The 23,708-nt window shown below is 56.8% G+C and overlaps 1 protein-coding gene across 1 annotated transcript in view; it reads right to left on the bottom strand.

Annotated features, from left to right (window-relative positions):
* TAFA5 (TAFA chemokine like family member 5) overlaps positions 1–22,589 on the bottom strand; it is a 177,216-nt gene extending 154,627 nt beyond the window's left edge. Inside the window, exon 1 of the mRNA XM_086404315.1 lies at positions 22,347–22,589. Coding sequence (XP_086260441.1) covers positions 22,347–22,458 — 112 coding nt within the window. The 5' untranslated portion in view covers positions 22,459–22,589. The remainder of the gene's footprint in view (positions 1–22,346) is intronic.
* Between the last annotated feature and the right edge of the window lie 1,119 nt (positions 22,590–23,708).

The following is a 23,708-nucleotide window of genomic DNA, read 5'->3' as shown; positions in this document are numbered from 1 at the left end:
ACCCCGGGGGTGGGGTGGGTCACGGGGGTGCCTGCAGGCGGGCCTGGGTCCCCCTCTGGGCAGCGGCCGATGGAATGTGATACGGCCTGTCAGACGCCCCCAGCACAACCGCGCCCCGTATTCCTCCTACGGTCTGCGTGTCTGGGCAGCCGGGTCAACACCAAGGTCTTGGTTTCCCTGCTTGTGAGCCTCCAACTGTGAGCAACCGAGGGTCTCTCGGGCTTTGCGTCACCAAGGTATGAGTCTGGGGGGTCCCAGGGTGGGCAGAGGGGAGACAGGAGTGCGTGCTTCGTGTGCCCGGGGTTTCCTCCCGGGGAGATGAAAAGAGAACGTCATGGGGACGGCGGTGGCAGGACACGCTGAGTCCAACGAAGCGTGCATGTAAAGCGGTTAGTTCTGTTATGTGAGTTTCACCTCAATAAAAAGCAAAACAAGGAAACATTTTAAAAGCCCGTCAGAGCAGCCAGACTCTCCCTGAGAGCAGGAGTGAGGCCTGCTTGCTGCGGAGCAGACCTGGATGAGGAGCACACACTTGCTGGGGCCCCCACGGGCGCCCTGCCAGGGGGGGCACACGCCCGTGCACCAGCGCCCCATCCCTGGGGCCATGCACACTGCTGGGACGTGGAGGGTGGGGGACCCGCGGGGGCCTGGCTGGGCTGCAGCCACCACTCCCCCCAGATAAAGCACTGGCCTCCGGAGGGGGGGCCTCCACTCCCTCTTTGACTGAGCATCAGCACTGCCTAAGCTCAAAGCCCCCCGGCCAGGGACACGGTCCCGGAACAGGATGACACCCACGCACAGAGAGGCCAGACAGGCCGTGGGCACGTTGCCACGGAGACGGCCATCCTCAGGGTACCCGGGCCGGGTGCGAAAGGCCTGCCAGCTCCGCAAGGGACCTGGGGGTCAGCGCAGGTCCCTCCATCCTGAAGGCCTCCCACGCCGGTGACGCCCGCGGTGGGTGCTCTGCCAGCTTAGAGGACACGCAAAGCGGGCGGCCCCGAGGCCTCGGGACAGGGGCACGATGCGGCGCGAGAGATGTGAGTGGATCACCAGGAAGGGGTTTGGAAGGGCCGCTCAGACGTGCGTACAATGCTCTTAACCTCCACCTGCATGTGCCGTGCCACCCAGTTCTGATCAACTTAAATGCAGAGCCGTCTGCGCACCTCCACCTGGGACCCAGCGCCACCTGGTCTCATCAGTCCTTGGGCGGCACACGCAGCGCTGACGGCGGGGCACGCGGGCTGACGGCGGCTCACCTCAACCACCTTGCCTGGGGGGTCGGGGCCGAGGTCGCTGGGGACGTGGCGAGGGGCACGGGGGGGTCGGGGCCGAGGTCACTGGGGACATGGTCGGGGCTCGGGGCCGATGTCCCTGGGTACACGTGCCGATGGGTGTGGTGTGTTGGGGCCAAGGTCGCTGGGGACGCGGTGGGGGGTGCGGGGAGTTGGCCTGGAGGTGGGCCTGGGGCATGAGGTTGGACGTGGGAGGTCAGCCACCCCGCTGCCCTGGGCAGGGAGGGGTCTCTGCTCTCAGCCCCTGGAGGACACACGCCTGTCTGCAGGCTGCTGGAGCCCTCGGGTGGCCCCGGACCCATTTCCCCCACCAGGCTGGAGGCTGGGGCTTGGCAGGGGTGGGCAGTGCTCCTGACATGGATGACAGAGAGGCCAGCCCGGAAGAATGAGGCTGGCTGCACACAGGCCAGGAGCGGCCCATGGGGAGTGGGGAGGGGTTGGGGAGGGGCCGGATGAGCTAAGCCCTGGTGCTGTGAGACCTCGGAAGACCTCGCGACTGGCAACTGCAATGGTGACCTTGACAAGTTCGACCCCTGGGAAGAAGGAGCCCAAAGTCCCAGAGAATAGGTGATGGTCCTGTGGCTGTGGAGGAAGCTGAGGGCATCTGGTCTGAGGCCAAGGTGCCAGAGCGTGGGGTGGAGATGGGCTGTGAAGGGTCCCCTCCAGCAGGACCGGACGCTGCAGTGTCGGGGGGCCAATCTCCGTGCGGCCCCCATGCTGGAGATTCACCAAGCTCCCGGGTGGGAACGGCCCAACCCCTCTCTCAGGGTCACGTCCACCCTGCCCCGTGAGAGGCCCCCGCTTTGGGCCTCTCTGGTTTCAGCCTAAGACTGGGAGTGACAGTGCCCACCTCGCCCAGCTCTGGAGGCTGAGGGGTGAGTCATCAGGATGCTGGAACAGCCAGTGTGATGGCTGGTAGTTGGCAGCCCTGTTGGTGTCATTTCAACCTTCTGAACTGAGTCCCTAATGGACACTCAGAGCCTTAAACCCAGTGGATTTTACCCTTTCGTCTTGCCTGCCAGAAAGCTCAGGGCTGAGTTCTGGGCTCAATTTCAGGGGCTCCCTTTGCCTGGGCTGGTAAGTCTCAGCTGGGAGGAGTCACCTGGCCCTGCAGGCTCCAGCTCTGCCCAGCCTGGAAGTCACCCAGAAGATCCAAAAAGCCCTTGAGACCTGGGCCATGTCCGTGGAGACAGGGCTGACGGAATGGTCCCCTCGACTCCTGCGTGCTCCTACAGGGTGACAGATCTGCCAGGCAGGCTCACATTTCCACCGTCGACGCCCGGAGAGCCCACACTCAGAGGTCACAGGAAAGTTATCCCCAACAACCTGAATTAAATTTATTAAGAGGTAACGGGTTTTCAGCGAATTTATTAATCAATTTGACAATGCCTGGGGATTGTAATATAAAAATAATCAGTTGGCCTTCTCACCAACGTGAGACACCAAGAAGGTGTCGTTTAATTTTCCAATGCCGACTGCCACCTTTCCAAGCTTATTGTTGCATTAATTGAGACGAAAACTTTGCAATTTGGAATTCCAGAGGAGCATGTGCTCACTCTGTCTGGAGCCTGTGCACACAGATGCCCGTGACTCGGTGGTCCGCATAGGGTTCCTTGCCCGGGGTGCAGGAAAGACCCTGAGGTCACACAGACGCCCGTGACTCGGTGGTCCGCATAGGGTTCCTTGCCTGGGGCGCAGGAAAGACCCTGAGGTCACACAGACGCCCGTGACTCGGTGGTCTGCATAGGGTTCCTTGCCCAGGGCGCAGGAAAGACCCTGAGGTCAGCTGTGCCCTCAAGTCAGCAAGGTGCACCCAAGAAGGGGTACAATCCCTCTGGGGCCGCGCGCCTCACGAAAGGGAAGGGGGGCCGGGTCTCCCTCTGTCCTCCCCCACCCATGGCAGGCAGCTGAGGGCCCTTGTCCACACCAAGCCCACCCGGACCAAACCCCTCCCAGCGGCCCGCAGCATCCCCGGGCCAGAGGTCGGCAGACAGACGAGCTTGTCCACACAGCGAGCCCCGACAAGACTAAAGAGCCCCACGCCGGGACACGTGTGGGCCCCCGGGGAGAGGCAGCGCCAGAGACCACAGACGCCAACACAGCCGGGGCCTGGATCAGCCGCAGCACGGACTCCGCTCCGAGTCAGGGTCTCAGCCTCCCTCTGCTGAGTCCCCAGGCTGACCTCTGGGCTGGGGAAGCCTCCGATCCCAGGTGGGGAAAGGAAGACGAGGAGGTGCTGGGCCACAGGGACCCACCGGAGGGAAGAAGAGCACGTGGAGAGGACTTATGTTAGGACCAACGCTTGTGCACACAGACACACACACACAGACACACTGACACAGACAGACAGACACACACAGACACACTGACACACACAGAGACACACACACACAGACACACAGACACACGGACACACACAGAGATAGAGACACACACTGACGCACACACGGACACACACACATATACACACAGACATAGACACACACACAGATACAGACAAACGGAGATAGAGACACACACTACAACACATACAGACACACACACAGACACACACACAGATACACACACTAACACACACAGGCACACACACAGACACATATACACAGACACACACACTGATACACACAGAGATAGACACCCACTGACACACACAAAACACACAGACATACACACACACACTCAGAGATTCAGACACACTGACACATCAACTCACACACAGATATAAACAGACACACAGACATGCACACCAGACAAATAGACACACACACACACACACAGACACTCTACAAACCACCTACGTTCTGACACTGTCCTCATCTCAGACTTTTTATTTCCCTGCAGGTTTCTGTTAAGGCCTCCTCCTCCGAAATGACCGCCTGTCTCCGGGAGCAGAGCAGGGGCTATTTCCCGCTGGAGCGGCTGTGACAGGGAGACGGAGCAGAGGGAAGGAGGCACGGGTCACCTTGCAGCCGGGACCACACGGATGCGGGCGCGTGCGCAGGCGGGCCCCGGCCACCTTCCCCACGTCCACGCCTACACCGCAGCCACCACCTGGGTCAGCTCCTTGCAGCCTGCCAGCCACGCTGGGCCCTGGGGACCCGCCCCTTCCACCACGAGCTGTAGTCAGGGGACGTCCGTCCAGCAGACACACCTCTCCCTTCCCAGAGCCACGCAGCGTCTGAGGACTTAGGGGACCCCCCAGCTGGGGGAGTCCCAGCGGCGGCCACCACGGGGAGTGGGGAAGGAGGCACTCAGAGGCAGCTTCCCCTCCTGCACCCCCAGCAAACTGGCTCCTGGCACCCGCACAGGCAGGGGCTGTCCCGAGACCCCACGACACCCACTCAGGGTCTGCACGAGCCCGCCTCACGGTTGGCCCTCAGAGCTCCAGGGGTCCCGGGGGCCTAGCAAGCGAGCTGGAAGGGCAGAGTCCTTGCCATCCCGGGGGGTAGCTCTGAGCGTGACTCGGCCTCAGGAAGCGCGTGCTGTGAAATTCACACTGATGAGCAGTTTCTCTGCAGACCTGGGTGCGGCAGGATCAAGCTGTCTTTCAGCAGGATGGCCCTCGGGGCTTTGTCAACTGTCTCCCCAGGAATGACAGGCCCCTTGGGACTAAAGGCACACAGAAGGGCTGGACCCTGGATGGCACCACCTCCTGGAAGCCCGAGCCCCCCAGATGGTTAACAAACGCTCCTGGGGTGATGGGGCCGTGGGGAGCGCCAAGCACAGCTTGTGCCCTGAGGCTGCCCACTGACCAGCTTTCTCCCTCCAGCTGCTCCCAGTTCCCAAGACTCTGCAACCTCTGGCTCCCAGTGAATGTAGGGTCCTGGCCACCCCAGGAAGTGCTGGGTGTCACCCCACAACAGACGACAGCCGTGCCCGTGCTGGCCAGCGCCCTCCACTCAGGTCAGGGGAGGATGGCCCCTGAGGACCGAGGTTTTATTTCTTTGGTCCGTGTTGTGCGACACACCCTCCAGCCTCTCGCACACCCGGCGGTTTGGACTCCCTCTTCCCTCCCCCTCTCGTGCCCCCCACTCCTTCCCTCTCCTCACTGGCAACCACTGGCTTCTTCTCTGTATCTGTGAGGCTGCTTCTTTTTTGCTATTCACGGGATTTCAGATAAAAGTCATGTCATACAGTGTTTGTCTTTCTCAGTCTGACGTTTCACTCAGCACAGTACCCTCCAGACCCATCCAAGTTGCGGCAAATGGCGTTACTTCACTCTTCTTTATGGCTGAATACGATTCCGTTGTGTGGTATGTGTGTGTGTGTGTGTGTATATATGCTGCTAAGTCGCTTCAGTCGTGTCCGACTCTGTGCGGCCCCATAGACGGCAGCCCACCAGGCTCCCCGTCCCTGGGATTCTCCAGGCAAGAACACTGGAGTGAGTTGCCATTTCCTTCTCCAATGCATGAAAGTGAGAAGTGAAAGTGAAGTCACTCAGTCGTGTCAGACCCTCAGCGACCCCATGTGGACTGCAGCCCACCAGGCTCCTCCGTCCATGGGATTTTCCAGGCAAGAGTACTGGAGTGGGGTGCCATTGCCTTCTCCTATACATATACACACACACACACACACACACACACATATAAATAAATACCAAATACCATATCTTTATTCATTCAACTGTCAACTGCTTCCGTATCTTGACAATTGTAAATAATGCTGCTATGAACACTGGGGTGAATGTGTCTTTTTAAATTAGTGTTGTTTGTTTTTTTATTTTTTTTCCAGATATGTACCCAGGAGTGGGGTTTTTGGCTTGTATGCTAGTTCCACTTTGAGTCTTCTGAGGAAACTCCATACTCTTCTCCACAGTGGCTGCACCAAATTACATCCCCAGCATCGGTGTAGAAGGCTCCCTTTCTCTGCGTCCTCACCAGCACGTGTTATTTGTGCTCTGTCTGACGACAGCCACTCTGACGAGCGAGGGGGGGGGAACCTCACCCTGACTTTGATCTGCATTTCCCTGATGATTAGCCATCTCTGTTCGTTTCTAAGGAAAACCGTTCAATATCGTGGTAATCCAAGTCTATGCACAGACCAGTAACGCTGAAGAAACTGGAATAAAACAGTTCAGTGAAGACCTATAAGACTTTCTAGAACTAACACCCAAAATAGATGTCCTTTTCATCATAGGGGACTAGAATGCAAAAGTAGGAAGTCAAGAGATACCTGGAGCAACAGGCAGATTTGGCCTTGGAGTACAGAATGAAGCAGGGCAAATGCTAATAGAGTTTTGCCAAGAGAAGGCACTGGGCATAGTAAACACCCTCTTCCAACAACACAAGAGAAGACTCTACACATGGACATCACCAGATGGTCCACACTGAAATCAGAATGATTACACTCTTTGCAGCCAAAGATGGAGAAGCTCTATACAGTCAGCAAAAACAACTCTGGGAGCTGACTGTGGCTCAGATCATGAACTCCTTATTGCCAAATTCAGACTTAAATTGAAGAAAGTAGGGAAAACCACTTTTCCTTTCCACCTGAATGGAAAAGCATTCAGGAATGACCTAAATCAAATCCCTTACGATTATACAGTGGAACTGACAAATAGATTTAAGGGACTAGATCTGATAGACAGAGTGCCTGATGAACTATGGATGGAGGTTCATGACATTGTACAGGAGGCGGTGATCAAGACCATCCCAAGAAAAAGAAATGCAAAAAGGCAAAATAGCTCTCTGAGGAGGCTTTACAAACAGCTGAGAAAAGAAGAGAAGCTAAAGGCAAGTGAGAAAAGGAAAGATATACCCATTTGAATGCCGAGTTCCAAAGAATAGCAAGGAGAGATAAGAAAGCCTTCCTCAGTGATCACTGCAAAGAAATAGAGGAAAACAATAAAATGGGAAAGACTAGACATTTCTTCAAGAAAATTAGGGAAGTTTTCATGAAAAGATGGGCACCATGAAGGACAGAAATAGTATAACCTAACAGGAGCAGAAGATATTAAGAAGAGGCGGCAAGAATACACAGAAGAATTATACAAAAAAGATCTTCATGACCCAGATAATCACGATGGTGTGATCACTGACCTAGAGCCAGACATCCTGGAATGCAAAGTCAAGTGGGCCTTAGGAAGCATCACTACGAACAAAGCTAGTGGAAGTGATAGAATTCCAGTTGAGCTATTTCAAATCCTAAATGATGATGCTGTGAAAGTGCTGCACTCAATATGCCAGCATATTTGGAAAACTCAGCAGTGGTCACAGGACTGGAAAAGGTCAGTTTTCATTTCAATCCCAAAGAAGGGCAATGCCAAAGGATGTTCAAACTACTTCACAATTGCACTCATCTCACATGCTAGCAAAGTAATGCTCAAAATTCTCCAAGACAGGCTTCAATGGTACGTGAACCATGAGCTTCCAGACGTTCAAGCCGGATTTAGAAAAGGCAGAGGAACCAGAGATCAAATTGCCAACATTCGTTGGATCATTGAAAAACAAGAGAGAGTTCCAGAAAAACATCTACTTCTGCGTTATTGACTATGCCAAAGCCTTTGACTATGTAGATCACAGCAAACTGGAAAATTATTTAAGAGATGGGAATACCAGATCACCTTACCTGCCTCCTGAGAAATCTGTATGCAGGTCAAGAAGTAACAGTTAGAATTGGACATGGACGAACAGACTGGTTCCAAATCGGGAAAGGAGTACGTCAAGGCTATATTCTCACACTGCTTACTTAACTTAAATGCAGAGTACATCATGAGAAACACTGGCCTGAAGGAAGCACAAGCTGGAATCAAGATTGCTGGGAGAAATATCAGTTACCTCAGATATGCAGATGACACCACCCTTCTGGCAGAAAGTAAAGAACTAAAGAGCCTCTTGATGAAAGTGAAAGAGGAGAGTGAAAAATTTGGTTTAAAAGTCAACATTCAGAAAACTATGATCATGGCATTTGGTCCCATCACTTCGTGACAAATAAATGGGGAAACAATGGAAAAAGTGAGAGGCTTTATTTTTCTGGGCTCAAATATCACTGCAGATGGTGACTGCAGCCATGGAATTAAAAGACGCTTACTCCTTGGAAGAAAAGCTATGATTAAACTAGACAGCATATTAAAAAGCAAAGACATTACTTTGTCAACAAAGGTCCGTCTAGTCAAAGCTATGATTTCCCCAGTGGTCATGTATGGATGTGAGAGTTGGACTATAAAGAAAGCTGAGCTCCGAAAAACTGATGCTTTTGAACTGTGGTGTTGGAGAAGACTCTTCAGAGTCCCTTGGACTGCAAGGAGATCCAACCAGTCCATTCTAAAGGAGATCAGTCCTGAATATTCATTGGAAGGACTGATGCTGAAGCTGAAGCTCCAATACTTTGGCCACCTGATGTGAAGAACTGACTCGCTGGAAAAGTCCCTGATGCTGGGAAGGATTGAAGGCCGGAGGAGAAGGGGACGACAGAGGATGAGGTGGTTGGATGGCATCACCAACTCAATGGACATGAGTCTGAGTAAGCTCCGGGAGTTGGTGATGGACAGGGAAGCCTGGCGTGCTGCAGTCCATAAGGTCACAAAGAGTAGGACACAATTGAGCGACTGAACTGAACTGAACTGATGATTAGTGATGTTGAGCATCCTTTCACGTGCCCTGTTGGTCATCTGCATTACCTCTTTGGAAAAATATTTATTAGGTTCTTTTGCCCATTTTTTAATTGTGATTTTTTTTTTATGTTGAGTTGTAGGAGCTGTTTATATGTTGGATATTAATCCCTTATTGATCATACTATTTGCAAATATTTTCTCCCATTCACTATGCTGTCTTTTCAGTTTGTCAATGATTTCCTTTGCTTTTAAGTATAATGAGGTCCCATTTGTTTATTTTTGCTTTTATTTCCCTTACTTTTGGAAGTAGCTCCAAAAAGACATTGCTAGTGATTTATGTCAAGGAGGGCTCCATCTATGTTTTCCTCTAGGAGTTTTATAGTATCCAATCTTACATTTAGATTTAATGCATTTTTAGTTTATTTTTGTAAATGATAGTTTCACTTTTTTACATGAACTGTCCAGTTTTCCCAGCACCACTTATTGAACAGACTGTCTTTTCTCCATTGTATCTTCTTGCCTATTTATCATATGTTAATTGACTATCAGTGTGTGGGTTTATTTCTGTGCTTTCTATCTGGTTCCATTGATCTGTGCATCTGTTTTTGTGCTAAAGCCATGCTCCTTTGATAACTGTAGCTTTACAGTATAGTCTGAAGTCAGGACCGGTGATGTTCTTGTTTCTCAGCTCGGTTCTTCTTTCTCAAGATTGTTTTGGCTATTCAGGGTCTTTTGTATTTTCATACAAACCTTAAAATTGTTTGCTCTAGTTCTGTGAAAACTCCCATTGTATTCTGATAGGGATTGCACCGAACCTACAGATTGCCTTGAGTAGTACAGTCCTCTTAACAATATTGGTTCCTCCAACCCCAGAACATGGTATATCGTCCATCTGTTTGTCCTCTTGTGTCTTCGTGTTATCTTCAGTTTCCTTCATCAGTATCTTCTAGTTTTCTGAGCACAAGTCTTTTGCCTCCTCAGGTAGGTGTAGTCCTAGATATTTTACTCTTTTTGATACAGTGACAAATAGGATTGCTTCCTTAATTTTTTCCAGCATTTTATTGTTAGTGTATAGAACTACAACAGATTTCTATTAATTTTGTATCCTGCAACTTTAACAAATTCATTGATAAGTTCCGATAGTTTTCTGGTGGCATCTTTAGAATATTCTATGTACAGTATTATGTTGTCTGCAAACCATGACAGTTTAACCTCTTTTCCAATGTGGATTCCTTTTATTTCTTTTTCTTCTCTGATTTGCCATGGCTAGAACTTCTAAAACTATATTGAATAAAAGTGCTGAGAGTGGTCACCCTTGTCTTGTTTCTGATCTTAGAGGAAATGCTTTCAGCTTTTCACTGTTGAGTATGATGTGAGCTATAGGTCTGTCATATATGGCCTTTATTATGTTGAAGTAGGCTCCCTTTATGCTCTCTTTCTGGGGAGTTTTTTCTTTATTATAAAGAGATGTTTAGTTTTACCAAAAGTTTTATCTGCATCTATTGAGATGACCATACGGATTTTATTCTTCAGTTTGCTCATGTGGTGTATCTGCATTGATTTGCAGATATTGAAAACTAAGGAAACCCCACTTGGCATGATGTATGATCCTTTCAACGGACCACAAAGTCGGTTTGCTAGTATGTTGTTGAGGGCTTTTATGTCTATGTTCATCAGTTATATTGGTTTGTAAATTTGTTTTGTGTGATATCTTTGTCTGGTTTTGATATCAGGGTGATGCTAGCTTCATAGAATGAGTTTGTTAAATATTCCTTCCTGTGCAAATTTTTGGAATAACTTTAGAGGGATAGGTATTAACTCTTCTCCAAACATTTGGTAGAATTTACCTGTGGAGCCATCTTGTCTGGACTTTTGTTTGTTGGGATTTTTAAAATTACTGATTCAATTTTGTTACTGGCAATTGGTCAGTTCATATTTTTAAATTAATTTTAATTGGAGGATAATTACAATATTGTGATGGTTTCTGCCATACATCAACATGAATCAGCCACAGGCATACGTGTTCCCCTCCCTCCTGAACCCCCCCACCTCCCCATCCCATCCTCCAGGTGGTCACAGGGCCGGCTTTACGTTCTCTGCGTCATTCATCAACTCCCACTGCCTATCTGTTACATATGGTAACATATACGTTTCGATGCTATTTTCTCAACTCATCGTACTCTCTCCTTCTCCCACCGAGTCCAAAAGGCTGTCTTATGTCTGTGTCTCCTTTTATTCCCTGCACAGAGCATCACTGGTAGCATCTTTCTAGAATCCACAGATATGCACTAACATCTGGTATCCGTCCTTCTCTTTCCGACTTACTTCATTCTGTATAAGAGGCTCTAGGTTCTTCCACCCCATCAGAACTGAGTCAAACGTGTTCCTTTTTATGGCTGAGTAATGCGCCACTGAGCATATGCACACGACTTCCTGACCCATTCATCTGCTGAGGACATCTAGGTTGCTTCCATGTCCTAGCTGTTGAAATTAGTGCTGCAATGAACGCCGGGGTACAGGTGTCTTTTTCAGTCTGGTTCCCTCAGGGTACATGCCCAGTAGTGGGACTGCTGGGTAGCATAGTGATTTTATTCCTAGTTTTTCATGGAATTGCCATAGTGTTCTCCACCGTGGTTGCATCAGCTTGCATTCCCACCAACAGTGTAAGAGGGTTCCTTTTTCTCCACACCCTCTCAGGTCATATTTTCTCTTTCTTCCTGGTTAGGATCTAGGGGGACTGGAGCCTGTCCATCAAGTGGTCCCCAGTAACCACTTGGGTCCCAGGGCCCAGGTGAGTCCCCTTCCTGGTGACACCCCAGGCTGTCACATGTCCTCACTGGGGAACTGAGTGCCGTGCGTGCCACCCTGGGGCCTGTCTCTCCTGGGGACCGTGTCTCTGTGGACCTGTCCCTCCTGCTGATTTAATCTGGGTCCTTTCACTCTAACAGCTGTCCCCATAACCTTCACAGCTTTTCTGAGCCTGAGGAAGGTCTCAGGGACCCTGACGCACCGGGAGAGGCGACGGTCGGCACCAGGTGTGCTCAGGCTGACAGTTCTGCAGATGCGGTGCCAGACGCCAAGGCTGCTGGGATGCCTCTGGGTAAAGGCTGGCTCTCAGTCCCCAGGCAGCACCACGGGCTGGTGGCAGTGTGGGGTGGCCCTGGTGACCACCCGACCCCACACCTCGTGGGGACCAGGTGTCTCAGAGGTTACTGGCAAGACCCAGAGCTGAGGAGCCCTGCGCGCATGTGTGCTGAGTTGCTCAGTCCTGTCCGACTCTGTGACCCCATGGACTGCGGCCCCCCAGGCTCCTCTGTCCATGGGATTCTCCAGGCAAGAGTACTGGAGTGGGTTGCAGTTTCCTTCTCCAGGAGCTCTTCCCGACACAGGGATCAAACCCACGTCTCGTACGTCTCCTGCATTGGCAGGCGAGTTCTTTACCACGAGCACCACCTGGGAAGCCCGAGGAGTCCGGGAGCCAGGCTCCCCTCCCAGCCTCTGCCCACGGGGGGATGACTGGGAGTCACGGTGGGCCTCCGAGAGCCCCAGTTTCTCCTTCTATAAAAAGAAAACCACTGCCCATCTCCCACTTTGAATATCACAAAGCACAAGAAATCACTTCACCTGTCTGACACCCAGCAGTGGCTCAAGAAATGTCCTTCCTGGGAGGGCTGCGGGCTTTTGTGTGGGTTCCCGAGCACTGGGGCTTCGAGATGCGACTGGTTCGACTCCAAAGGCAGACGTGTGTTGCAGCTGCAAGCAGGCATGCCCACGGTGCGGGGCGGCACCACAGTTACCCTGCTCAGCGAGCTCACAGGAGGCTTGGGGCAGGAAGTCTGCGAGGCACCAAGCACCCGAAGTCTCCCCAGTGCTCACCCTCGGCCCCAGCCCGCCAGCTGGAGGGAGCCCTGCAGTGGCCTCCGAGACCCCATTTGGGAGCCCCCACTGTGACCATGCTCTCCTCTGCTGATCTCCCCCCCCCGCCCCCCGCATCACAAACCTCCTCTCCCAGGCCCCTTGGGACCAGGCTGGGGGCCCCAGAAGGTCCTGCTCTGTAGCCACCTACCCCGACTGGGGCCCTGGGTGCACCCCTGACTTCCCTGAGTCCCGCTGTCCTCTAAGATGAAGAGAAGTATCGAGCTGGGAAGGTTGCCAGGTCAACCCAGGAGCAAATGGACACTGTCTGCTGGGTGCCTGGTGGTCCATCTGTCCACCAGGACTGAAGCTGAGTGGCACAGGAGGGCCGGTGCTCACCTCTCCCAGGACGGCCCGTGATAAATGGGCAGTCTCACTGCGTGGACAGCCCTGGGGTGACAGCATGCATCCCTCTGGGCAGCAGGTCCGGCCTCGGTCACCAAACCCCTGGGAGGTGGAGTCTGCCAGGCTTGGGGAAGGCTGTGGGTTTCCTGTGGGACCCTGGGTGGACCCTGGAGGCAGGCTTCCACGTGGGGGTCTGGATGGGGCAGGGGTGAGAGGAGCCGCAGAGGGGAGAGTCCAGGGGCAAACGGGGCCTCTATCAGGGTTACAGGCGGGTAGAAACACGAGGTGCCAGCCACGAGGACCCTGGGGCCTGGACGACCTGTCTCCTCTCAGAACTTCGTTGGATTAAAAGGTTGGTAAAGGCTCTTTCCCCACGCAGGTAAGGACAGCTGCTGGAGCCAGTCTTCCAAGTCAGGGTCAAAGCAGGTGGGTCCCCCCAGGTCCACCCCACCCCCGTCAGCCACATTTGCATCGGAGCCTTTTTCACACACACATGTGAACGGCTGACAGCAGCAGTCAGCCCGGATAACTCATCTGCAGCACCTGCTCTTTGCAGGCCCTGGCCCAGCGACAAGGACAATACGACCACCAGGAAGCCCGGCTCCTGCCCAGAGCAGGTCCCAGCCCAGGGTAATCGCAAAGCCCACGTGGCGAGAGGCCGGCGGGCCCAGAGCCCCTGCCTCTGGGGGAGCTCCTGTCTGCTGCTCTGAGTGGAGACGCCCCCACCTTCCAGACGAGCCCAGGTCACAGGAACAAGGGCTGGGCCTGCTCACACGTGGCCATGCTCAGCAAACACAGGGCCCCGAGGACCCTGGGTCCAAGGCCACGAGGTCCTGCAGGGCCGGGCCAGCTCCTGACCCTCCCACGTGGCGTCTGCCTGATCCCAGGAGAGGACGTGCTGAAGTTTCAGCCACTCCGATGAGAATCTGACTGGCGAAGGCCCAGGTCACCCAAAACCAGAGCTGCGTCCTGCCCAGTGCTGGCAGAGGACAAGGCTGCACGGAGCGCCCACCGTCAGGGGCCTGGCCCACCCCAGGGAACTTTCTAGGCCCCAGAGAGTCCCACCCAGGACACTCCGGCCTGTCGCGTCTGCGTGGCCGTGCTGAATCAGGCTCCTCTGTTTCTCAGAAGCGCCTGCCCCTTCGCTGGCTCCAAGAAAACAGGAGGAGCACATAGCATGTCAGGTCTGAGGGGCCAAACCGGGGCCGTGATCACGAGGGAGGGGCCTACGGTGTGCAGACTGTTCTCCGAGGGTCCCGGCCCTGCGGGCAGGCTCATGGCCAGGGGACGGGGCTGACAGGCTGAGGGGACAGAGGTTTCTGGGTGTCCTGCCCACTTCCCAGGGTGCGACAGAGAAAAACCTTCTGACCACCTGAGACGGTGATGGCGACGGCAGGTCTTGCAGATCTCCATGACGACCGCATCCGATGAAGCCGCGTGCATCCCCCCCACACACTGCAGGCTTTAGAGCTGGAGGTGGCCAGCCACCACTGCGCTGCCCCGCGTGGGCTCCTGCTGCCCCTGCCTCTAGAAGCTGCCCCCTTTGCATCCCGGAACCTTATGATGAACACTGAGCTAAGACAGACTGAACACCAACCGCTGCCAGAAGATGCATTTCTGTTGACCACGGAACACTGTCGATTCGGTTGGAGTCTTTGTAAAGAGGCATGTGGGTTGCCACGTCCCTAGGACCTTGGTGTCAGGAGGCCTAAGCCTGCGAGAGGGTTTCAGAGGCACTGGGTGCCCAGGCCAGCCTCTGCCTCCCTGCTTGGCACCCTGTCAGGGCCACAGAGCCCCCCATGTGCGCAGGAGAAGGGAAGAGACACGCTGGGCTGCACGGAAACTCGGGGCAGACCCGGCGTGGCTCCACAGCCGGCCTGCTCCAGCCACCAGCACGGCCGCGAGAACCATAAATTAGCATCAATTAATTAACACGAGCCCTATCAACCCATTAATGGCATTTAGTATATCCGGGGAAGTGCTACCAGGTAATGGAGCTGCTGCAGAGAAACATAATTTAGAAACAGAGCCAGGAGGGGCCACTCACCTGCATCCAGCAGTAGCCAGGGCAGCGCAGAGGCACCGGCGCTTCAGTTCTGCAGCATCCTCACAGGAAAGGCCTCCGGAGAACGGCCCAGAGACCCAACCCTCCCAGACCCAAGGCTTCAGGCTGTGGGTGTGCTCTGAAACCCCCTTTCTCAACGCTCAGTAAAGTCAGATGTGAGTCAGGTCCTGGAGAACCGGCGTTCTTCCCCTCCGCGTCACCCAGGGACCTTGCAGCAGGAGACCCCGGACCTGGCCCAGTTCCAGCCGACCTGCTCATGGGCAGGTCAGCCAGGCTGGGACGACTCCTCCATCACCGCGTCACCAGCGGATTTTAGTAAGTGAGCTCAGAGATGCTTATAATGCTGGTGCTGACTTTCCTCAACAGCAGATGAACTCTCCCAAGCGAGCTCAGGAGAAAGCTACCCGTCACAGGCCGTCAGCCAGGACCCCGGGGGCACCTGCCCCACCACGTGAACCAGCCTCTCTTGCTGGATCCGAGATGCCAAGACAGGCAGATGGGACCCACCCGGGTGACGGGGCATCCTGAAAAGCTCGGGGCCCTGGCTCCCCACACTGTCTCTGCAGGCACTCCATTCTGTCTGTCCTCTTGGAAAACCATTCTGCAGCTGTCAGTAAACCAGAGGCACTGTGCTGAGCACCCTGCCCTGGAGAGGCCGGCCGTGACCATGACGTGGGGTTGGGGGTGGGGTGGAGCCTCGACAGCCGGATGAACACGGAGCGCATGGAGAGGCAGAGGAGCTGGCATACTCAGGGGAGGCTTCCTGGAGGAGGACGTCTCCAACCCTGGGGGCTGGGGGTGTTCCGGGGACCAGTCCAACCCCAGGTTCCCACCTTGCACTTGCGACAGCACAGTGGGCAGTTACCGTGGGAGGGGCCCCGTGGGCAGCAGAACATTCCAGTGAGACCAGGTGTGCAGGAGAGAACCAGCACACATACACACACGTTCCCCCAGAGGGAGCCAGGGGTGCAGGCCCCAGAAGGACTCCGCCAGGGGCGGAGGGGACCTCCTGGGCAGGAAACGTCAGCGGCAATGGTCAGGCCCTGAGTGATGTTCGCAGGGAGGAGCGGTGGGTGCCAACGCCATTCTAAGGGGAGCCGGGGCGGGGAGCTCCTGGCAGCCAGCCTGGAGGCAGTGGCCCTCCGAGAATGACGCTGATGTGTGCATGGGGAACTCCGCTGATGGCACTGCAGACAGACCTGGAGGATGGTGAGTGGTGTTTTGGAGAAGGACTTCCAGGAGGCTGGGCACAGGGTTAGAACCAGAGGCCATCCTCAACACAGAGGCCCTGGTGGAGGCAGGCAGGGCAAGAGAAGGCTCCAGGAATGGAAGGGGGTTCAGGGCCAGAGCCTGGGGCTGAGCGGCTGGGGTAAGCTGTGGCCGGAGAGAGGCCGGGCAAGGACCCAGAAGAACGGGGTGCCCGACCCACTGAGAGCCCCCTCCTCTGCTGCCTTGACTTGTGTGGACCGTCTGGCGCTCCCAGGATGAGAGCCCAGGAGGCCACTGTCTCACCTGTCTCTGTGTCCACACACTCCCCAACTCCCTGTCCCACGGGCGCACGGAGTCAGAGATGCGGGGGCTGGCTCTCCCCGCCTCCTGCCTCCTTCAACACGCTTGGAAAGACAGCTGGGTCCCCGGGTGGAGTCCCTCCGAGGCCAGACCTCCGGGGGGGAAGCTGACCCCACAGTAGTGGGCAGCACAACAGGGCCCGGGACTGACCGGGAGGTGGGAACAGCGAGAGAGGAGTGTGGTGTCCCCGGGGCCATCTCACCACGGAGCCGCCATCCCATCAGACCCAGGCCCCCATGCCCGAGGACGCAGCGAGGCCCCGGGGGAGCTGGAGGAGTCCCGCCAGCCTCGGTGGAGACAAAAGCGATTCCACGCCCGACTCCTGCCAGCCGCTGGCACAGATAAGGAAACGCTCCAAAGCCTGCGGGCGCCCTCCACCACGTCCGCGGGGGTAAGGAGGGATGGGGCTGGCTGCCCAGATCCACCGCCAGCGGCCAGGAGGTTTGCGGGAAGCGGGGCCGAGGAGACGGCGTGTGCGGCCTGCCGGGAGCTTCCGTCAGCGCCCCTCCGGGGTGCAACCCGTGCCGAGGGGCACCTGGGGAGGGGCGGGCAGCCGCTGGAGGTCTCCCAGGTGCTGCGGGCACCCTGGGCAGGCTGTGCGGCGCTGGCTCAGCTCTGGGGCCTACGGATGGCGTGCCAGGCTGCAGGCACAGACGGGCCCCCCTGCCCCAGGCACTCTCGGCCCTGGGAGCCAGCCCAGGCCACAGTCCTCCAAACACACACAGCCCATAGGCCCCGCAGCCGCCCCCGGGCGCACGGGAACCTGCCCACGGCCCCCTGCCCCACGGCCCCCTCGTCAGCGGCTCTCCTCCCCGCCACTGGGCCGGCGCCCAGGGCTCTGGGTGACAGGTGGCGTGCGGTGGAGGTCATTAACTCCAGAGCACCACCGCTTTAATGCAAAAACGAGCCCTTCTCAATCAGCGCAGCTGCGGAGCTATATAAAGAAATGGGGATTTTAATGTTTTGCTTTTCTTCCCTTTTCTAGTGCCACATTATCATAACATTTTCCCATAATTACGCCCATAAAAGTCACCTGAAAATACTTCATGCCACAGAGACTGATCTCCATATATCACTCGAGGGGCAGGTCCAGAGCAAGGAATTCCAGGGCAGGGGTCGGCCCGGACGCTTGGTGCCCAAGGCTCGGCCGGCTGAGCTGCGGCACGTGGCCTCTTTCCTGGCTGTGTTGTTCCCCGGGCTTGCTGCGAGGGGTAAGAGGCCCCCCGGGGGAGCCCTGCAGGGTGCAGCCCCTCCTGGCCACGTCTGGGGGACTAGGCAAGCGAGGGGAAGGGTGAGGGCGCACCGACCTGCCTGGCTGGCTTCGGGGGGCAACCCCTCCCCACCTCACGCCCACCCCTGGGCATGGAGTTCCGCTAACACACACCCACCCGCAGGTAACCTGTCTCTCCGTGGCTGAAAGAAACACACGGGGCACATCTTCTCCTGCCAGAAATTCATCAAATAAAAAACGCAGTAGGAGGGAAAAAAAAGACAAATAAACTTCTGAATGGCACCACTTCATTAAGTTTCCAGTACTTTCAATTTTACCTCTTGGAAACCCCCAGAAATAAAATGTGAACAGCAGGAAAGTGGCCTAATCTCTCCTAAATATGCAATAAATTGTATTTGTAAAGAAAACGCAGCACCAGAGAGCCTACGCTTGGTTAGTATTCTAATGGATCAACAATAATTCAGAAGTTGTTTGTAGTTTCTTCTCGTAGTTATGTGCGAACCATGATGCGAGATTTAACTTGAAGCTGCCATTCAATCCTGATGAGATTTATTCAGAAAAAATCAAAAGTCAAAAACAGAGTCACACTGACTCTCCCACCCTGCTCCCTTGTACTTTAAAAATACAGACTTTCTTCCCAACGTTTACACACTGTCCAACAAGCCTGTCCAAATAGGGGACTCGCAGTCTACGTGAAAGCCCAGCCGTCTCCACCTTCAGATTAAATACTGTGCACGAATATCAAGTCAAGGCTTAGGGTGCTAAGGCAGCCTCTAGGTCACCATTCTCATTGTTATTACAGTCTGATGTGACGAGCTGACTCATTGGAAAAGACTCTGATGATGGGAAAGATTGAAGGCAAAAGGAGAAGGGGGTAGCAGAGGATGAGATGGTTAGATGGCATTACCGACTCAACGGACACGAATCTGAGCAAACTCCGGGAGACAGTGGAGGACAGAGGAGCCTGGCGTGTTATAGTCTGTGGGGTCGCAGAGTCGGACAGGACGTAGTGACTGAACAACAAATGCAAGCTAGCACGAGAGACGGCATCTTTGAGGTCTTAGGACGAGCACAGCATACAAGCAAACCTCTCTGGTTTGGCCAGAGCTGTCCCACTCTAGCCAAGAACCGAGTCCAGACAGACCTCTTGGCTCTGGATACGCTAAGGGGAAGAGGACCTAGGCCAGCACTTTCCAAGCCGCAAGGACAGAGATCTCCCCCAACCAGGGAGAAGGAGAGTTTCAGGGTCTCATCCGAGCTCTTCACCTCCCCAGGACGCCTCTTTGCCGAGCGCCCAGCCCTGCTGTAATGGGAATGTACACAGACACGGAGTACGCATCTTGAAAGAAAGCCATCGAGGGCCCCATTCCCCTTCCTGCTTCTCCTGGCAATTCTTCCCCAACAGGAGAAAATGACAAGGCTGTGTCACTATAGCAACTAACCTAATTGGTGGACTGCAGGTCTTTCTCCAGCCAGAGGGTGGAGCCCATGTCCTTAAACATGAAGCTCGGCAGGCTGCAAAAAAGCCAGGCTTTCAGGGGCCAAGAACAGCAGAGCACCCCTGACTGAAAACCAGGCCAGGAAATATTCCAGTTTTCTTTCAGCCGTGCCAGGAAGTGAACACCTTTTGTGCTGCAGCAAAATGCACAGATTGAACAGGCAGGATAACTGAACCCTGAATGGTGAGTTATCAATCTCCCTAATTAATGATACAGATAGATCTTCTCCAAAACACAAAAACATTTCGGGTAATAAAAATCCTGACAGATAACAAAAACAATTTACAAACACGGATGCTAACTATTCTTCTTCATCCCAGATATACTGGAAAAGAGAATGAAATCCCAGGGATTGTTTCATTTGCTTTTTATTTGCTTTATCAATTTTAAAAAAGAAGGGGGGTTCTTTTCTCTCCAAGACTGCTGTTCCAAGCTATCAATTATTATCATGTCTATTTCGTATTTTAGTGCCATGCGTTAATTTCTCCAAGTGCATATGTCTACTTTGTATTCTACCGAAAGGTTTTAATTTCTCCAAGTGCCTTTCTGGTGTAATGGGGTGTGTCCACAAACGTTATCTTACTGTCAATTATCCCATTCCATGGAGACAACCATAAAAATGTGGTGAACCCAAGCTTCTGCTATTAATGATTTCTGCCATTCTGGATAATAAGATGTTTTTACCACATGTCCTCATCCTGGTGGAAGAGCTGTTTCTAGAATGCCCGGGAGGCTTCCAAAAGGCAGCCTGAGTGTCCCACGGGACCTCGGGTTCCACCAAGTGTCCGAGCAGCGGGCACAGTTCACTCTGACCCCAGCCGGGAGCAGGCGGCCGTCTGGCAGAGGTGTGAGTGTCAAGACAGCGGAGAGAGGGTTCCCTTTCAGGTTGAAGCAGGGCTGGCGCGGGGGTGGAGCGAGCAGCGGCTGCACAGAGATCCGAAGGCGAGAAAGGAAGGCCCCGGCTGGTGTACCTGGGGCGGGAAGTGTTGAAGCCACGGGCGGAGGTGTCACACACTTCACAACAATCAGCGGCTGTTCTTTTCCCCACCCGGAGGGCTGCCTCCCCAGCCAGCCTGTGGTTGCCGGGTTCTCACCGCGATGTTGTCCCCAGAGCCAGCAAGGGACAGCGGCCGGCGGACGCGGACAGGGACACAAATCGCCTCCCAACACGGCCGGTTGTGGTTGGGACCCCTCCCTTGCCGCCACCAGGAAGTGCATCCACAGGGCACCTCCTCTCGAGCCCCGAGTTTACCTGCCCCGGGGACCTGCCCCAGGGTCCCGAGATGGCCGCAGGGAGCTGGGGAGAGGACACAGGCCTCCTCCCTCAAGCCCCAGACCCCCTCCCCCTCCAGGGAGCCTGCCCCGGAACACACTGGGAAAGGCTCCTGGGGCGCATCCCCAGGGATGCGGTGCCAGCCAGGGCAGCTGGGCTTGCGACCCCGCAGGGAATCTTCCGGCTCCGAGACCCCTCCCCACCGCTGCCACAGCGCGCCAGGCAACTGTAGGGAAATGCACAGCCCGGCTCAGACCAACCGCACCATTCCAGCTCTGAGCACGGATTCCCCAGGGTTCCGGGTTGGGGGGCGCCGTCCCAGGACTGGGCACCCGCGCGCCCAGGGTCTCCATGGCCCGCTGCGGTCCCATTTTGGAGAGCGCGAAGGCTCGGGCTGGAAGCTAGGAGGCCGAGGGAGGGCTGCGAGGTGGCGGCGGGGAGCGTGGTACGCCGCCGGCCTCTCTCTCTCTCTTTTTTTTTGTAAAGAATCCATATTTTTCCATCGCCTCCCGCGCCCATGGCAATTCTCCATGACAGGTGTTCCTCAGCGCCCGTCCTTTCCTCCTGCTGGGGTGGGAAGGGACCCGGACCCTGTGCCAGGCGGCCGGCGGGGGAAACCTACCCCACCCCCAGCCCTCGCCATTCCGGCTGGGAACCCATGCCCGGACGCTGACCACTCCCCACCCACCCCAACCAGCCGCGAACCCGTGTCTGGAGCACTGACCACTCACCCCACCCCAGTCCTTAGGCTCAATGTCCGACCACCTCCCATTCACGCAGTGCCCAGCCTGTGCCCCTGACACAGAGCACCCCGACGCACCCAGGCAGACCTCAGCCTGTTCCTGGCACCCCAGCCCCCAGCCTGTGCCCCGGGCGCCCACCAACCCGTGCCACCACAGCCCCGAGCCCGAGGCCCCGCGCCAGACCCATGGGGGTCACCCGGTTCCGGTCCCCGGACGCTACCCGCGAAATGCCGGCGGCAGCGGGCACCCCACCCCTCACTTCTCTGTTTTTAGGAGAGCGCCGGCGAGCCTGCAAGCCAGCAGCTCCAGCCGCGCGTCCTAGCCCGAGCCCCGCTTCTGCCCCGGGCGCCCCGCTCCGGAATCGGCCGCCGCGTCCCCCCACGTTCCCCGAGCGAGTGTCGCCCGCGGAAAGCCCCGGGCAGGGCGCTCCGCCGCCACCCCCGGCAGCGCTACCCGCCCGCCCCAGACCCTCCGCCGCCTCCGGAGCGCGCGGCTCGGCCAAGAAGCCGCCGGCTCAGCTCGCATCGTGGGCCTGGGCCGGGAGCGGCGGCGGTACGCTGGGCAGCCGCGGGCATCTCCGCGTAGGGACGCGCCGCGCCACCCGGGGCCTGGCGCCCGGGCCCTGCCCCGGAGTCGGGGGAGGGAGGCTCAGAGGTGGCGCCGGCCTCGGAAGTGCCGGACCCCCGTCCTCCTGGCCCAGCGGAGGGCCGGTGGGGACCCGGGGGACCACGCGCCCCGAGCTCGCAACTCCGCACGGACTCCGGGCGGCCCGAGGGGCGCCCTGCCGGAGCCGCGGCCCGGGATCGGGGGCCGGGGCCGGGATCCGAGGGCCGGGCGGGGGCCCGGGCCGCGCGGTACTCACTGCAGTAGGCGATGAGCAGGCTGGCCAGGATCATGAACGCCCAAAAAGTTGAGGACATGCTGGGCAGGGCGGTCGCATCTTGCCGGCTGCCGGTCCTGGGCGATGGCGCCATTGAAGCCGCGGCGCCCGCGCGGGGGGCAGCAGCGCGTCTCAGCAGCCGGCCCTGCCCGCGCCCCCGCGCCGGCCTCCACGTGCGGGCCCCGCGCGCGCCATCCTCCGCCGCCGCCGCCGCCGCCGCCGCCGCCGCCGCGCCCGGGCTCCGGCCCACTGCGCCCCGCGCCGAGCTCGCGCCCGCGCCCGCGCCCGCCGAGCCCGGGGACGCCGGCCCTGCCGCTCTGGGCGTCGCCGCGCGCCCGAGCCAGGCGCGCGGGCCACCGAGGCGAGGGGCGCTCCCGAGGCGCGTGCCCGGCGCCGCGGGGGCCCAACGCGGGCCCTGGTACAGGCGGGGGAGGCAGGCGGCGGAGGGGACGAAGCGCCCGATCCGCGCCTCTGGATGGCGACAAAGACGGCCCGCCGCGCCCGCGTCCGGAGCCCCTCTCGGGGAAGACGGGCGGCCAGCGTAAAGTTTGCGGACCGGGCCGAGTGGCCCGCCAGCCCTCGGGGCCCATATCCTCCCCTGCCTGCGGTGCTCGGTCCCCGACCTTGCCGGGGGTGGGGGAGCCGGACTTTGTTCCAAGCACAGGAGTCTTTGGACCCTTGCCCCAGATGGGCCTTGTCTTCTCTGCTCGGAGTTGAATGTTGGCGTCCTTGAACCCCTGGACAGCACAGCCTTGGCCCCGTGCAGTCAGTGGAGTTCCGGCACCCGGAAGGCCGGGCACACGCCCCAGGAGCCCTGTCTTGGCCCCTCTGAAGCACCCCGCTTCTGCCCACCGCCCTGGCCTTGGTGAGTCGTCTTGGTGCCGCGGTTCACAAGAGCCCAGTCCTGGGTCTCCAGCTCCTCCTCCGGAGACTGAGTCCTCTGAGTTCAGTGTGGCCATCCCCACCCCTCCCTCTCCTGTCTCCTCAGCGGGACACGCTGGCAAGTCCAGGTGCCCTCAGGGTCATCTTTCCGCCCTGGGAGGCTCTGGCCCTGCAGCGCCCAGACTCACTGTCCACCCCAGCGCTGACTGCCCGGCCCTTTGTGGACCTGCTGCAGGAATCATCCTTCCTGATTCCGGGGCTCTTCTGGATTCTGCATGAGGAAGGGGAGCTGGGCACCCATGACGTCCCGATGAAGCCGGCGACCCTTTCTCAGGAGCCACTGGAGGGCCCGGGCACTGACCGAACAGCTGGGAGGAGCCGAGGTGGAAGGTCACTGGTCCCTCCTTCCACCTGAGTCCTGGCTGGGGAGGCCCCAGAGGAACCACAGAGCCTGCCGTGAGG

This window comes from Bos grunniens, chromosome 5 (genome assembly GCF_055505025.1).
Source record: "Bos grunniens cultivar Pamir isolate PY7600 chromosome 5, Bosgru_T2T1.0, whole genome shotgun sequence".
NCBI classification, from domain to species: domain Eukaryota; kingdom Metazoa; phylum Chordata; class Mammalia; order Artiodactyla; family Bovidae; genus Bos; species Bos grunniens.
The sequence above is the reverse complement of the archived record's forward strand: the minus strand, read 5'-3'. Positions and strand labels throughout refer to the sequence as shown.